Raw genomic sequence first — 14999 nt, 5'->3', positions numbered from 1 at the left:
ATGGTAGAACCTGAGAGACCAAGATAGAAATTGGATAATTTCAGGCTTCTTGCTGCTATGAATGTAGCCCATAGTTTCAGCTTTCCTAGGAATTCAACTGTACAAATTTTGATGAGGTAGCTTAATTTTGTGTTTCCAGGGAATCCCCAGGGCAGAAATATGCCTCCCATTTGGCTATTTAATCATCTCAAAAGGCCAATTAGAGTTACATTTCCCACTAGTTAGCTCTGCAACTTAAGTAATTAGTAAGTTATAGTCACAGTTATAGGGACCAAAAAGCATCAAGCATATCTAAAACTTGTGTTTCAAGTTTTCAGCCATGACTTTCTAAAAAGTATGATTAAATTGTATGGATAATAAATCCAATCATATTAAAAAATCATTTCAATCAATAACTTCATAAGAAAGTTTAGGATATATCGGTATCATCAAATTTTAAATTATTGAGCATTTTGATTACTTTTACTTTATAATTTTTTTATTTTCACCTGACAATCGCAATGTCTCGTTTTATGTGATTGATTGAACGCGACATCTTATTTTTAATTATAATGTTATATCTAAGGTGCTCCGATCATGCATTTTTGTTCTATATATAGAGTCTACGCCTAAGCTACTTCCGCATAAACAAAAAAAAAATCGACGATAAATAAAAGTAGAGGGCACTTTCATCGAACATGAATAATTAAGCAAAAAAAATATACAATTCTCTTTTAGTGGAAATCAATAGGTTATGCACTAGAATCCTGACATTGTTGCTTTGTATTTTTCTTTAAATTTTTGAACAGTAAAATTTAATTTAATAAAGAGATGCAAAAGCACGTTTGTTGTTACATAATGAATTATGACAAAGGCTAGTACAACCACAAAAGTCAATTTTGGACATGCTTGTCTATAATAATAGTTTTCCAACTCGAGCTTGTGCCATCAATTCCCAACCTTTTCAAGACTTTGGGGCGCATTTTTCTTTTATAACATAATTAATTATTTATAATAATCAGAATACAAAGAATTTTTTTTCTTTATATATTCGAGAAAATCTAAAGAGAGAGAAGGAATTTGAACATCATGTAGTAAGAGTTCGATGGTAACACAAATTATTGATGATTCAAACACAAAGAATAATAAACCAACCTTGTTTTAACGATGCCTTGATATATAAATAAGCATAAAAGCTTAATATGATATAACCGTAAATGGTGTTAACGATGTATTTAAAAATTTAATTTATTGATAAGTACATGTATTTTCTTACTTAAAAAAATCGGTTCAACTTACTCTTTTCGTTTTTTTTTTTCTAAAATGTGCTTATGATATTTTAATCTCTATACACTTAATTGGACACTACAAAGCCTTGCATGTAGATTAGATCTGATTCTGATTTATTTCTGAATTACATATAATTCATTTCTTCCTTGTCCCTGTCATAGAAAGCTGAGATTGATCATACTCTTTGGAGCCATTAGATATTTGTAAAGGTATTAAATGCCTTTGTTGCCTATACTCAGTTCAAGCTAAGGCCGGGTTCTCTGTTGGTTAGATGTTTGAATGAGGGGTTGGATAGCTAGCTACCAGATCTTTACATGGTTTTTTTGCATATATATCTTTCTGAATAGCTGAAACAATTAGTAAAAGCCTTATTTTTTTTATTACATATTTTGTATTTAGCTTGTCTATAACTTTTGCCTATGTCACACCGAGGGATGAGCTCTATTATATTATAATCTTGGTTCATTTTATTTTAATTTTTTTGAAAAACAAATTTTATATATAATATTGAAGGATCTGCTGCTGCAAGATTATGGCATTATAGTTGCAAACTGAACAAACAAGTTAACAGTAATGAAATAAGCTGATTTATTTTTTCTGATCCTTCTGTTTTCATCCTTGATGAAATAAGCTTTATACTTGTAATTTGAGTTCATTCCTTTTAAACTTTCTCTTCTTATTTTGTAATTGACAAAGGATGGGTCAATCAAAGCATACTCATGGGATTTTTGTTCCAACATAAAATACCCAATGCATGTGCAACTGCACTTACAAATGAAACCCACTTTGTCCCCCCACCCCCCTTTTCTCTTTTCTAGGAAAGGCATGCACCTGAATTAATGTAATATCACAACTCTTATAAAATATGACTAGGAGAAAAGTAAGGTTGAGGATGATGTCTTTTCATTCATGGAAGATTGGTTTCTTTTCCTTCTTTATATCTTTCCTTTTTATTTTGATTCTTATATTTCTCTCCCTCCTTTACATATCAAATCACATTCTTTAAACAATTAGACAAACCCAAAAAAATCAGCATTAATATAAAATTTTTTTGTTTGCAGGTTCCTTTTATCTTCCACATATTTTACTTTGCTTCCTCTGGAAGCCTACCCAAAGGTAGATCTACATAAAGTGAAGTGGTGTCAGATGACACCACTAAAGTGTCAAACATCTTTATTAATTAGATTGCTTATGTTAGAGTTTTATATAATTAATTATGTTAATGAATTTATTAATTTTTTTTATAATTTTGTAGGGAGTGGAGTCAAAGACTTCAAGTCAAAATAAATTTAGTTATGACATTATGTAGAAAAATTCTTAAATCTGTCTCTGGGTCTACCAACCATTGAAAAGGAACCTTTTTTGTGTAGCATCAATGGTGAGTTTCTCCTGATTATGTCTTCTAGTTAATTACCTTACTAGCCTTAATTCATAAATTATGCTTTAATTTATAGATTTATATGTGTCTGTTCTTTCAATCAGGTTTAGGTAACAGAAAGAAGATAAGTCTTTTTTCTTTGCTTTTAACCGTAACCCATTTTTTAAAATCTCTGTAACTTGAAAATTCAAGCTCTAAATGTAAATCATGGTCTCCAATAGAGTTACACACAATTTTTGGTAGGGTGATGCAACATAGAAATTAATTCAACAGAGATATTGATTTCGTGCAAGTAGGGCCAAATCATAGTGGAATGTACCTTGTTTTGTTGGATACAACTTTTATCCTACTGCCATGGTGGGATTTATGACCTCAAACTACAGTTGCTACAGTTCCAATTTATGAAGGATATTTATGCAGGGTTACACTGAAAAAAATGACTCCATGTCTTGGAACAAAAAATGAAAAGGACCCAAAAAGCTATGATCCCTAAGCCACAGAGTCAGGTCTTGATCACCTGATTCTATTAGACATTTGTTTTTTCTTGAAAAGCTAATTCCATTAGACATGGAAGCCACAAGTCCAACTATTTGAAGGGTTTTTTTTTTTTTGTTTTTAATTTCCTTTAATATTTTTCCATGGTACATTGCAGAAGATGGTGGGTTCAACTTATGCCTGATTTTTGTTTGTCATCATGACTGGATGCCCTCAATCTTACATATATACTCTATCAGAGGTCAGCTTCCTTAATTTTTCAAAAATGTGTTGAAATATATAAATACATTAATTGATTGGGAATATTAAACATTGAGCTTATATGAGAAGGCAGAACAATTAATTGAAATTTCTATAACATTTAATTGAATTTTTGTAATATACCATATGATGCATGCCTATATATAGTTGATATAATTATTCAGTAGGAAGATTACCTTTCCTTTCTTCACCTTCATCCTTCTCTTTCAGATGAGTGGAACAATCTTCCTTATTGAGTGCATGTAAGAAATAAGGCCAATCATGCTTTTCTTCTAACTTTCTTCTTTTCTAATAGATTTCTATTAGAAATTTTGGGAATTATACATTAAGCTTTGCTGATGAGCAGAAATTTTATTTCATTTTATTTTTTGGAAGAGCCAAGGAATTTTATTAAAGATTGAGCTGTTCGTCTTTGTTACATGGAGGAGTGTCAACCCCTTTACAGATTAATATTACAATGTAGTACAAAGAGCGTTTTCACGCGATACAATTTCTCATGAAATTGTTAAGTGATAGCTTTAGTTATTTAACTAAACAACTTAAGAACTTTGGATGCATGCCCTTTTCCAATTATTTAATTAGTTCTCTTCAGCATTTGTTGTGACATTTTTGGTGAATTTCATATGTATATATAGACAGAAAAAGTACAGAAAACCATAAAATATAAGCCTTGAAATGCTTTATATTGTTTTTCTCATAATGTTGGAAAGTCTTCTACTCTCTTTTCTTCAGTCAATTTTCTGATCATTCCCTTTAAATATTGGGTAAACTATAAACAATATAAAATCATAAAATTAAGTTTATATAGCCTTCAAAATGATCAATTCCTCAGTATATGTTTCTAGGTTCATCACATTAATAGAAAGTCTAAATAACCTGTAGAAACCTACAAATGCTTAGCCTCTATATGATGTTATATTCCTCAAAGAATGTTAGAATAGCTCTCCATAATGCATTCTTTTGATGTATTAATCCAGAAATTGAGGCACTGGCAGATCAATCTGTGTTTTGGTTTTGCTAAGACAAAGACAAATTTCTTCCAGCTACAAGCAGTAAGTGAAATCTTTCACTATTTAGATTCAATACATGGCATCCCTATCTGGTGGAAAAAAAGAGGATTGAATGAAATACTCTAACCTATGTTGCTATAAAGATGTTGCTAATTAATTAAACTGCCAGATTTGCCATATGCCTGTTGCTATAAAGATGTAGCTAATTAATTAAACTGCCAGATTTGCCATATGCCCTAAGAGTAATTAACAGAAATGAAGGAGATGTCTCTAGCTACCCAATGCCTATATAACTGTTACCTATATTAAACTCATAAGCTGGTTAAGATTGTAAGTGTCAAATATATTAATTCTTTCAAGAGTTTTAATTAATTTTATATTAATATTACAATTTATGGAGACCTAGGTTGGATATAACAGTTTCCAATGTGAATATGCAGTTTAAAAGACCTGATACATACAATCTTCTAAACTTAAGAGCATATTGGTTAAGGAATAATTCATTAGCTGATTATATTTTGCATTATTCACTTAGAAACCTGGATGCATTGCGTATATAGTATGATTGATGTCCTCAAAGCAGGTATTTTGCCAGCATTTATGAATATGAGGAGGCATCTGATGCAACAATTAACCATGCTTAGAGGCTTTTACACAAAACAGGTAAATGCTGATCTTTTCTTTTCCGAAAGAAAATATGAACTTACATGCTACATATATGCAACTTAAAGTGCTTGTCTTGCATGCCTTTGAGAACTAGATGCAAGGAATTCAGAAAGTTTAGTATGTTTGAATGTTTCTGCAAAGAACCTTACCTACAACTGCTAGCTAGGGAAGATCACCTAGTAATCTATATATAAAGAAACTTAGAAGGGTTAACTCTAGTAGAATCCAACTGATGCTGCAGAAAAAAGTAACTGTCCATTGAAGTTCAAACTCTAAATGATGAAGTCTCCAAAAGCAGTTCAGTTACTATTATTTCATAGCATATTTGATGTGCAAATGTTGTGCTTAAGTTTATGACCGTATTGAATGGCTCCAATTTTTCTTTTATTTTTTTATTTTGAAAGGCGACTATAACATTAATAGAAGAAATGTACAGTATACTCAACAAAGGGATATAGACAAAGTTACACAAAAAAAGGGCATCCCTCTGCAACATCAAAACAAAACGCCCCTTTAAACGACTCATCAACAAACTAAAGCCCCAAACAGTGTACAGCCTCGTTGCGGCTCCAATCATCTTAACTCATGATGACCACTCCAACACATGAAATATATGTATATTGTACTATCCTATTATATATGCTCACTTACAGTCCCAATAACTTATACTGCATATGTATATCTTTGCTGCGCACCTCCAAGGTATATAGTAGTATCCAATTCTAGGAGATGATTGATATGTTGAAATATCTCCCCTTAGGTACGCATAGACTTTGAAAACATGACTTGAAAGTGGAAAAACATTTCTTGAAAGGTGATAGTGGATCATCCATGCGTCTATTCAATCATTTTCCTAAAAGTTAAGCTGAATTCTTTCGTTGGAATGCACTTATTGAACTTACTTCAGCAGCCCACAAGAGAGAGCGAAACAAGCATGAGGCACATATATGGTAAACAACTGTTTTAAGAGACAGGAATTTTATACCGAAATTGGTTGAAAGGAAAAAATATAGCATGAAAACATGTCCAGTAGAATCGATGAATACAAACTCAAGGCAATTGTTTTCATTGGTGTGGGGGCTTTAAGCTGATACTGCAGACAAATAAATTGATACTGATTAGCAGATTAGCAGCCCAGAAAAGAAATAATTTTATAATTGTCATTAACCCTTTAAGCTGTTGACTTTGTTGTTCTAATTAAGGTTACAATGAAAGCAAGATACTATATTTAAATGCTTAGAACACAAACAAGGAAAGCATGACATTTTTTTTTCTAAAGATAATTACAACAATCATTGACAAGGGAGTCCATAAGAAAATTCCAAATAGATTAACAAGAAAAAGAAAAACATGTCCATATTACATATAATTCCAAACAGAAAGAACGCAATAATATAGCATTCCTCTAATATTTATCCACATGGCACATCAAAGAACTGAAGAAGTAAGAGATAAACCAAGTTGTCACAGACTCTGATTATTATAGCCGTCCCATGATTTGCCAAAGGACAGGAAGCTTGTGAGCTGATGCTGCAAAAACAAAAATATGGGTTAGTCAAGAAAGTTGATTCAGGTAGTTCATCTTGGAGACATAATATTGTTGTTATGTGGGTGTTTTATATATCATCAATTGCAACATTTTGGCTACAAATCAAGAAACTTTAGCTAATAGAACTTACCTCTTGGTTAATTCCAGCGTTTTGTAGACAATTGAAAATGGAATTATGAAAAATTGCCAAGGATTCATCACCCATGTCTCCATGAATCCTTATGCGTTCACGGTCGTGGGAGCTAAGCTCTTTAACCTCAGCCACCGCGGCCTGGAAGGAAGGGTTCCTACTGTGATGTTGAGAACCAGATTCTTCACCAGTCTCAACGGAGCTCCAAGCACTGAATTTATTCAGATCATCGTTTCGGGTGTCGTCACATAGCTTTGATTCATCGAACCTTTGAGCCCACATGCTCTTTGCTTTTGTCCTAGCCTTTGCCCTTGCCCTGGCCTTTTCCCTTAAATCCCTTGCAAGAGGGCGGAAAGTGATTTTACGTGGCTGTCTAACCTTTTTCTCTTTTGTTGAAGGTTTCTCCTTAGAGATGCTGCCTTCGACAGCAGCCTTATCAATTCCAGACACCACCTCACCCTCAGAAGTTGAAGATGGACTCTTTGCAGCTGCAACGGTGCAGCTGTTATTCATCTGGGAAAGCTTGCTTCTGGCTAGTTTCTTGATTTCTGACCTTGCCTGTATGAGTAACCATTCGACAGTTCTACTAGCTTTATCATAGCCTAGCATGTCTTGCAGACCAAAAAACTCTCGAGCAACTTCAAGGGACAGTCTCATTCTCCGATCCCTTGGTCCCTTAGCCGTATTAATCTTGCTGTGCCGATCTCTCTTGGAACTTCTTTTTCGCTCTATCTGCTGTTCAGTGGCATTATGGCTCTTTCTGGTGCAGTTTATGGTTGACCCCTCGTTCTTGCTGGAATGATCCGGCATGATGATGATTGTATCCGAAACTGAATTATCAGTCGTCAAGGTTTGCTGATGAAGTAACAGATCGTGGTGTTGCTGGAGGAAATCACCATAGTCTTCTTCTAGTTCTAACTCACAGTGATTATAACAGGGAGAGGGGGCATGAAAGAAGGAAAGAGGGAGGTCTTCCTGTTTGGAGAATGAAATAATGTCATTGGAAAAATGTCTATGGAGAATTGAATGGTCGATATAAGCGATTGAGTCATTGTAGCGATTGCTGTTTGACGGAAACATCTCAGAGCTTAGTAATTGCACCGGACAACCCTAGCCTCAAGAGCTTGATTGGTGGGTCTCTAAGAACTTGAGAATGACACATGCACCATTTGTCTCTAAGGTGTATCCTTTGAAAACAGCTTCACCACTTCCATGTTTCTCAGCATCAGTTTCACCTGTGCAAGCACAAAATCAGTGTTAGTGAGAAATTAAAACACCCCATGTGTGTTTTTTCTCTTTTCTTTTTATTCTTTTTCACCCCTCCAGAGGCCAGAGCTAGCCAACTAGCATTTGGAAAGGCAGCAAATTGAGCTGTTCATCATCATGTATCTATCTTTACTCTGTCTTAGAAAAGGGGGGAGAGAGAGAGATAATTTGTCAATTTACCCCTGTCAAGCAAAGGACTACAGCATGAGAAAGACAGTAGAGGAGCTGATGTACTGTGTGTCCATAAGGGTTGCGACTGTCTTTGTAGGAAGAGAGAAAGAGAGGGAATTGAATAAAAAATTGTGAGGAGCTAAAGAACCCAAAGAGGTGGAATTTATTGGAGACAAAAGAGCCATCTTTTTCTTAATCTTTTTTTCCTTCTTATTATTATGATTATTATTATTTCTCATAGATGGAGTGCTACTGGACCCATGAAAGTGAAAGAAAGAGTCCAAGGGCAGCGATACCGTGGGAATTGAGTGGATAGGAAACACTTAGTATTGTGCCACTTCACGTGGTAGCAGGTGGGAGATTGACAGAGAACTCATTTTATCTTCAACTTTTTAGGTTCTTCTTTTCTGTTTTTTCCTCTTCTCAAATCAACCTGGAACTTGCATTTGCATGCACTCTCTCTCCATTAATCAGTAATTTCTTCACATACTGTGAAGTTGTAATTTTGTTAAGAATCGGTTCTTTGATCAGTAACACCAAGGAAAATAAATAAATAAATAAATATATATATATACATGTACGTGGAACACGTGTCTCTATTGGTATAACCCTTAGGGAAGGAATAGGACAATTATTTTTCACTCCAAAGGGGCAAAAAACTGCGAGGCCTGCCATGAAAGGCAATGCTCCTTTGACTGGGCATCTCTAGCATAGCTGGGTCGCTTTCCCCAAAAAGAGAGAGGCCCCATTTCTCTCTCTCTCTCTCTCTTTCTTTCTCTCAAGTCCATCAAGTCTAGGTGAGAATGTTGTTGGTCTCCCTCTCCCATGCGTGCTTATCTGTTTAGCTTTTCTTTGAAATGTAATATATATAATAAAAAAAGGGGTATCTTCCACTCTCTTTCTCACTCAAATTAAGGAAGGACATGCATTAAGTCAAGAAAGAGTTGCTTGTGCTTTGTACTATCATTGCAGCCTACAAGAGTACCCTCACCACCGCCCCCCCTCAGGAAAAACCCTAGCCAATGAGAAATTGCCATAACTACAAAATCTGTCTCTTCCTTTGGATTATTAATAGTCCTGTCCACTACTGTTGTTTGTTGATATTGAAAGTTGAAGCCCCCCCCTTCCCCTCTCTTTTCTCTCTCTCTCTCTCTGCTCAGCTGCTTACCTCTATTTTTTGGCACACGCCCTTTGTCACACATAATTTTCTCCCATTATGCCTGCCGTTGTTTCCACTTGAATAAACACATTGGTACTCCTCTTTCCCTCTCTTCTCTCCTTCTTTCCTGCGGTTGTTGTCTCTCCTTGTTCTCTTTCTTTCTCTAGCTGACTGACTTAGGCTGGCAGGATTAGGAGGACAACATGAATATGGGAGAGAGACCGAACTTGGCTGTTCTTAGGTTGCTTTCAAAGATGCGATAACTATATAAGAAAAACTTACAAAAAAGAATAATAAAAAGAAGGAAAGATTGGTTTATGAATCAATGCACCATTTGGGAAGTGGATGATAATGAAGCATAAAACCCTAAAAGTCATGGTTAGTTTTAAGTACTTTCATTCCTTTTTGAGTTCTTCCCCTTTGTGTATTGTACATTGTTAATTCTGGTTGAAATTTACACCACAAACCCCCCCCCCCCCCCCCCCCCCCCAATTTGGTTTATTTATGGTTTTCTTTTTAATCTGATCTATTTTGACTTGCCTTGAACTTCCCCCCCCTAGGTCATCTGAACTGAGTCTTCCCTTAGGGGCTGAACCATTTTCCATATCAGACCAAACATTTAGGTAACTTGTGGGACTGTAACTCGTTCACACTACTAAACAGGGAAACTTTTCGTTATCAACTAAGCCCTTTCAAACTTATGCAAGGATAAGATTAAGACCTTTAATGTATTCTTCTTTCACTCTCTATCAATTTGGAACTAATGTTTTTTTTTTTTTTGTTGCTAAGTCATAAAATTTTTTACCAAAATCGGTCCTAGGGTTCAAACATCGAAAGTAATCCCAATACCTAAATTTGATACGCTCACCACTACAAACTCAACACTACAATACAAAGACAATAACATCATAGAACATATCCGAAAACATAAACAAAAACATCACGCAACTCACATATTCACTCTTTTTTTTACCCCAAAAAAATAATCAACACAACAGTTAGGTTTTTTGAATATATATTTTAGGAAAAAATAACATTAATTAATAGAGTTTATTTGGAAGTTATAATTAGTAGTTAGTTTTTCCTTCCATTGCAAATGCTAGTGTTGCAATATGGCTGTGATGGGAAAGAAAGTTTATATACTGCGCTTTTTGTCTTTATGGTGTTCATCAAAAATATCTTCTTTGTTTATGATTTCCAACTGGGCATGGTTTGAAGGAACAGCAATGCTGTGGACCTAATCACATATGATATATGGCTTTACAGAGTCAGCTAGTCACACCGGAAAAGGGTTAGGGTTCCCCACCTGGAAAGGTCACCGGCCCCAACCAACAAACCAAAAAAAAAAGGAAGAAACCATCCTCCCTTTTTTCCATCAATTTGATCTAATTAAACAGAAGGGGCCAGACCACACCAATCAAAACAAACACAGTACTCCATGTAATGTTTTTTGTGGCAATATCATACCATGTCTAGGTTGTCCATGCAGGTCTGTGTAATCTTCTTTCTGTCTATTACTTTATAATATACGTATAATTATCCTATAATTCATTATTAAGTCCTACATATACGAACATAGACAAGTAGTGGACAGAAAAATAACATAAGAGATCCAACTCCTAAGTTGTGCAAACAGGATAATATGACTTAACATATATGAACTTGTTTGATTCTAACTGCTGAGTTTCCTTTTCTCTTTCTTTTTATCATTCATGTTATCTCCATTATTGAAGTGGTTCTGATACAAGTGAATTGTGCCCACCTTGGGCCATATCAAGAAAGGTGCCTGTCTCCCTTTGTCTAAAATGAAAAGGAATCAGATAGGTTTATCAGCTGCATTATAACATCTTTCTGTCACAATTTGATTAGATTGCCCATAAAGTTGTTTTCATGGCATTGTAACTATTTTTGTTGCTGCTAATTTTCTTTTAAGAGGGCCCAACGCATGATTCGATGCTTCCTACGATGTCCAAAGCCGATGCCGCCATGGACTCATCATATATATATATATATGTATTCATTCTTACCAAAGTATTCTCACACATGCACCAATGGAGATGTCGTTTTAACTATTGCAACACCCTAAAACGACATTGGTTTTCTTTTTTTCCTATTGAAATAGATAACACAATGTTTAAGCATTTGGTCGTTATGGTCTTGCCAAAAGGAAAGAGGATTTTTTCCTTTTTCTTGTCTTTTTCTACGCTGTTTTATATCGTGTTGAGATACCATAAAATTAACGAGATAATTTTAAAATAAAATAATATTCATAAAAAAAAAGATTATTCATCAAAATTGATGGTGGTGTTAAATATATTAATTATATATTCCACCGTATGCTGTAGCTTGTCCTTTAATGATGGTTAGTTTTCTTTGAGCTAAATACAATTAGCTCCCTTTGTGCCAAAGTTGATGGCATTGTCATATCCAACTTTATAATATGATCCATAGACAAGATTAAGAAAAGGGTGTCGTTTTTATATATTAGTATATGTTAGATTTTTTTTATTAATTAGACATCTGACTTAAGCTGTTTTGTTTAAACTCTTAGCTCATGTCATGGTGTACTAAAATTGGCACCATTAATTGTTATATCCAACTCTATGATATGACTATATCATAGACTAGGTTAAGAAGTGGATATTCATTTTAATAATATTATTAAGTAAAGAGAGTGGATTATAGAGTGGAACTTACCTATATTTAAGTAAAGAGATACATGCACTTATTAATAAATTAAATGTTTTGTTGCTAAAATTTAAAATTAGTTTTTGGATGATATTTGCATTTCAAAGCAATTAAAATGACTAAAAATGTTTTCTTTTGGGAACCATTGGGTTTTAATCTTGCAATATTCTTTCTACCCAAGGCTTAAGTGGAGTTCATTAAGTGAAATTTGTGAGATTCTTAATTAATTGTGAAATTTTAAATAAAAACTAAATTGTACCCAAAAAATCAATGCACATTTGAAATAGTATTTATATGTCAAATTTAGTTCCTCTTAAATGAGAATGGGAGATATTTAACTGTCGAGCTTTAAGTTGTAATTAATTACATTTAATTAGCGGTTTAAAGAGACAAATTTGAGTTCCCTAACTCTGGAGAAACAAATATTTTTCATAATTAAACTTTAATTTAAACAAAACAAAACTCAACAAAGGAAAATTAACAATCCTGGAGTATTCGCTTGTGGACAACCAATAGATAAAAGTCCATGCCGCAGTTGCAGAAAGGTACGGCTATATGGTATTATTGAAGGTTATCTAAGAACAATTTGATGCTGAAAAATGTGCTGATTCCATCAATAGATTCTTTAAATTAAAAAACCAAAAGGAACTTTTGATTTGTTGGTTCAGACGATTTTCAGTACGAAAGGTTAGATGTGCATTGGTTGCAGTTCCAGGTACTGTTCTTACGAAATCATGAGCCCAATTTCCTTTTTTTTTTATTTCAAATTCTATTAATTATTTATCTCCAATTTCCATCCATTGGAAAAAAAAAGTGTAAAAATTTCACAAGAAATTTCATAAAAAAAACAAAGTTTACATATTAATGATAAAATTTGAAAACTCTAGAAACGAATTTTTATTATTGATTTTTTAAAAAATTATATATTTATATATATAAATTAAATAATAATTGGGTAAATGTCCATTAGAGTCTGTTAACATGTGCAATTTGACATTATAATTTTATCTCAGCTCATAACATAATTAAGTCTAATACAACTCATAATTAACTATGCTAATATTATCGAAACAACCGTAACTTTATAAATCTGTTTATGAAAATTTTACCATCTGTATATAAACTAATTTAATTTTTTTTATTTTGTTTTGAAAATATAAATAATATTAAATGCATCAAATGACGTATTATATATTTGGTGTATGAATGAGAGTATCTTTCAGAGAAAATCTTAAAAGGATATTTAAAGAGAGGACCTACGGTTGGGGGAATTTGATGGAAATTAAGTGAAACATTGAAAATGCCATATATATATATATTACATGAAAAGAGAAACAAATTCCAAATTTCAGGTACTTGATTTACTTCCATTGAAATTAGCTTGATTATCTTTACATGAATGTACATTAATAAATTTAATTAATTTGCAAATAAATTCCTATTTTATCATTTAACAATATATTCCCAACTATATATCAATAGAATATGCATGTCTGAAATCTATAATATTGAGTGGCTTATAATGGGGAATATATATGAATATATTAACCCAAACCTTTCTTCTGTGTTCTTCTTTTGTTCCTTTCTTTTTCAATTCTTTTATATTCTCCACTTTCTTATCTTTTGTATCATTAGCAATGTTTATTTGTCGTATTTATTTGTGCAAATTTCTTTTCCTTTTTTTTTAGCAAAATTTTCTTCTTAATTTAATTGATTTAAATTCTTTTATTATTTTATATTGATATATAAGGATGAGAGATTCAAATCCATTTCTTTTGAGTGGGTGGATCTCATGCTATATGAGCGAGATTAGATAAACACGCAGCCTATGGGTTGTTTTCAAGATTTTCCTTAGATAAATTCATGTTTTTTACGAGAGTGAAAGTTGTAACACCAATACGAGTCTTGATTTTGAATATAACATTAGATTCAATTCGATATTTATATAATCTTTTCTTCAATCTCATGCCGTGTGCATGCATGATTAGACAAATGCACAATCTACGACTTGTTTTTATTTTTTTAAAGTGGATTCTTGCTGTTTTTAGGAAGAAAAGTTGTAATATCAATCCGAGTCTAGGTCTATAATGGACTCGGTTTAATAGTTATGTAATCTTTCCTGTAATCAATATACAAATATACTTTTCAAATATATATTACCAAGATCGAACATTGAATGTTTGGATGTAAAGAAAATATACCACCAAACATTCCCAACCTTTAGCAGGAAAGACACAACACACAACAAAAGTCTAAGTTTGGACATGACAAAGACCAGCACAAAATCATTCATCTAGAAATCTCCCAATAGACATGGAAAAAATATCTTGATGAAGTCTGCTGCTGATGACTTGGAGCAGATCTGTCAAAACCTTGTGTTGCTTTCATGGTTAAGTGGACTTTAATTAATACAATTCCACTTGTCGGAAAAAAGAAAAAAGAAGAAGAAGAAGAAGGAGAAGAAGTTTCATTTTCTTCAACTTTGGGGTTTGTCTTCATCTCTTATATGCAAATATCACCAATGATTTCTCTAACAATGACTTTAGCCTCCATGCTAATGATTTAGTAGATGAACTTACAAAAGTCTGTAAAGTGGGTGTTCTGGATATTTAGTTAGTTTTTGTTGTGAATTAAATGATTGTATTTTGTATCGAGAAGATACATCTTTGTATTTATATTTAAGTTTTAATATGAATACATATTAAATTAGTATTTTTTTATAAAAAAATTTATTATTTTATAAGTTTATGGTGAAAGTTTTTAATTCCATAAACGGATTTATTCAATATATTGTTACAAGTCAATTTAATAATTAATTCTTAAAAGTTTTGTGCTTTTTCAAATCAAATAAAGGGTTATTTGGGTTATATGAGGCCCAGTATACCTCTTATTAGGCCTAAGACTGAGTTAATATCAGTCCAGGATAGGACATTGGGCCCAGAGAGAAGGAAATCAGG

General features: G+C 33.0%; 1 protein-coding gene across 2 annotated transcripts; it reads right to left on the bottom strand.

Annotated features, from left to right (window-relative positions):
• Window positions 1-6388: 6388 nt before the first annotated feature.
• On the bottom strand, window positions 6389-8514 carry BRC1 (TCP family transcription factor). Of its 2 annotated transcripts, XM_021436597.2 has the most exons (3): window positions 8205-8514; window positions 6759-7993; window positions 6389-6609 (listed from the first exon to the last, which is right to left on the bottom strand). In XM_021436597.2, exons 2-3 carry the CDS (start codon window positions 7836-7838, stop codon window positions 6544-6546), a joined length of 1146 nt encoding a protein of 381 aa, XP_021292272.1. In that variant the 5' UTR covers window positions 7839-7993; window positions 8205-8514; the 3' UTR covers window positions 6389-6543. The 2 variants fall into 2 exon arrangements, with proteins under 2 accessions (XP_021292272.1, XP_021292269.1); XM_021436594.2 differs by having other exon boundaries at window positions 6759-8514.
• Window positions 8515-14999: the final 6485 nt, after the last annotated feature.

Source organism: Theobroma umbraticum, unplaced genomic scaffold (assembly GCF_002168275.2).
Source record: "Theobroma umbraticum cultivar Fairchild unplaced genomic scaffold, ASM216827v3 scaffold_146.0, whole genome shotgun sequence".
NCBI lineage: Eukaryota > Viridiplantae > Streptophyta > Magnoliopsida > Malvales > Malvaceae > Theobroma > Theobroma umbraticum.
This window is presented reverse-complemented; position numbering and strand designations above follow the sequence as displayed.

Bases quoted from the DNA above. Each gene is read 5' to 3' on its own strand.
- BRC1 (XM_021436594.2), bottom strand. From the start codon at position 7,838: ATGTTTCCGTCAAACAGCAATCGCTACAATGACTCAATCGCTTATATC. The intron at 6,610-6,758 runs GTAAGTTCTATT...TTGTTTTTGCAG, and splicing joins ACGCTGGAATTAACCAAGAG to CATCAGCTCACAAGCTTCCT.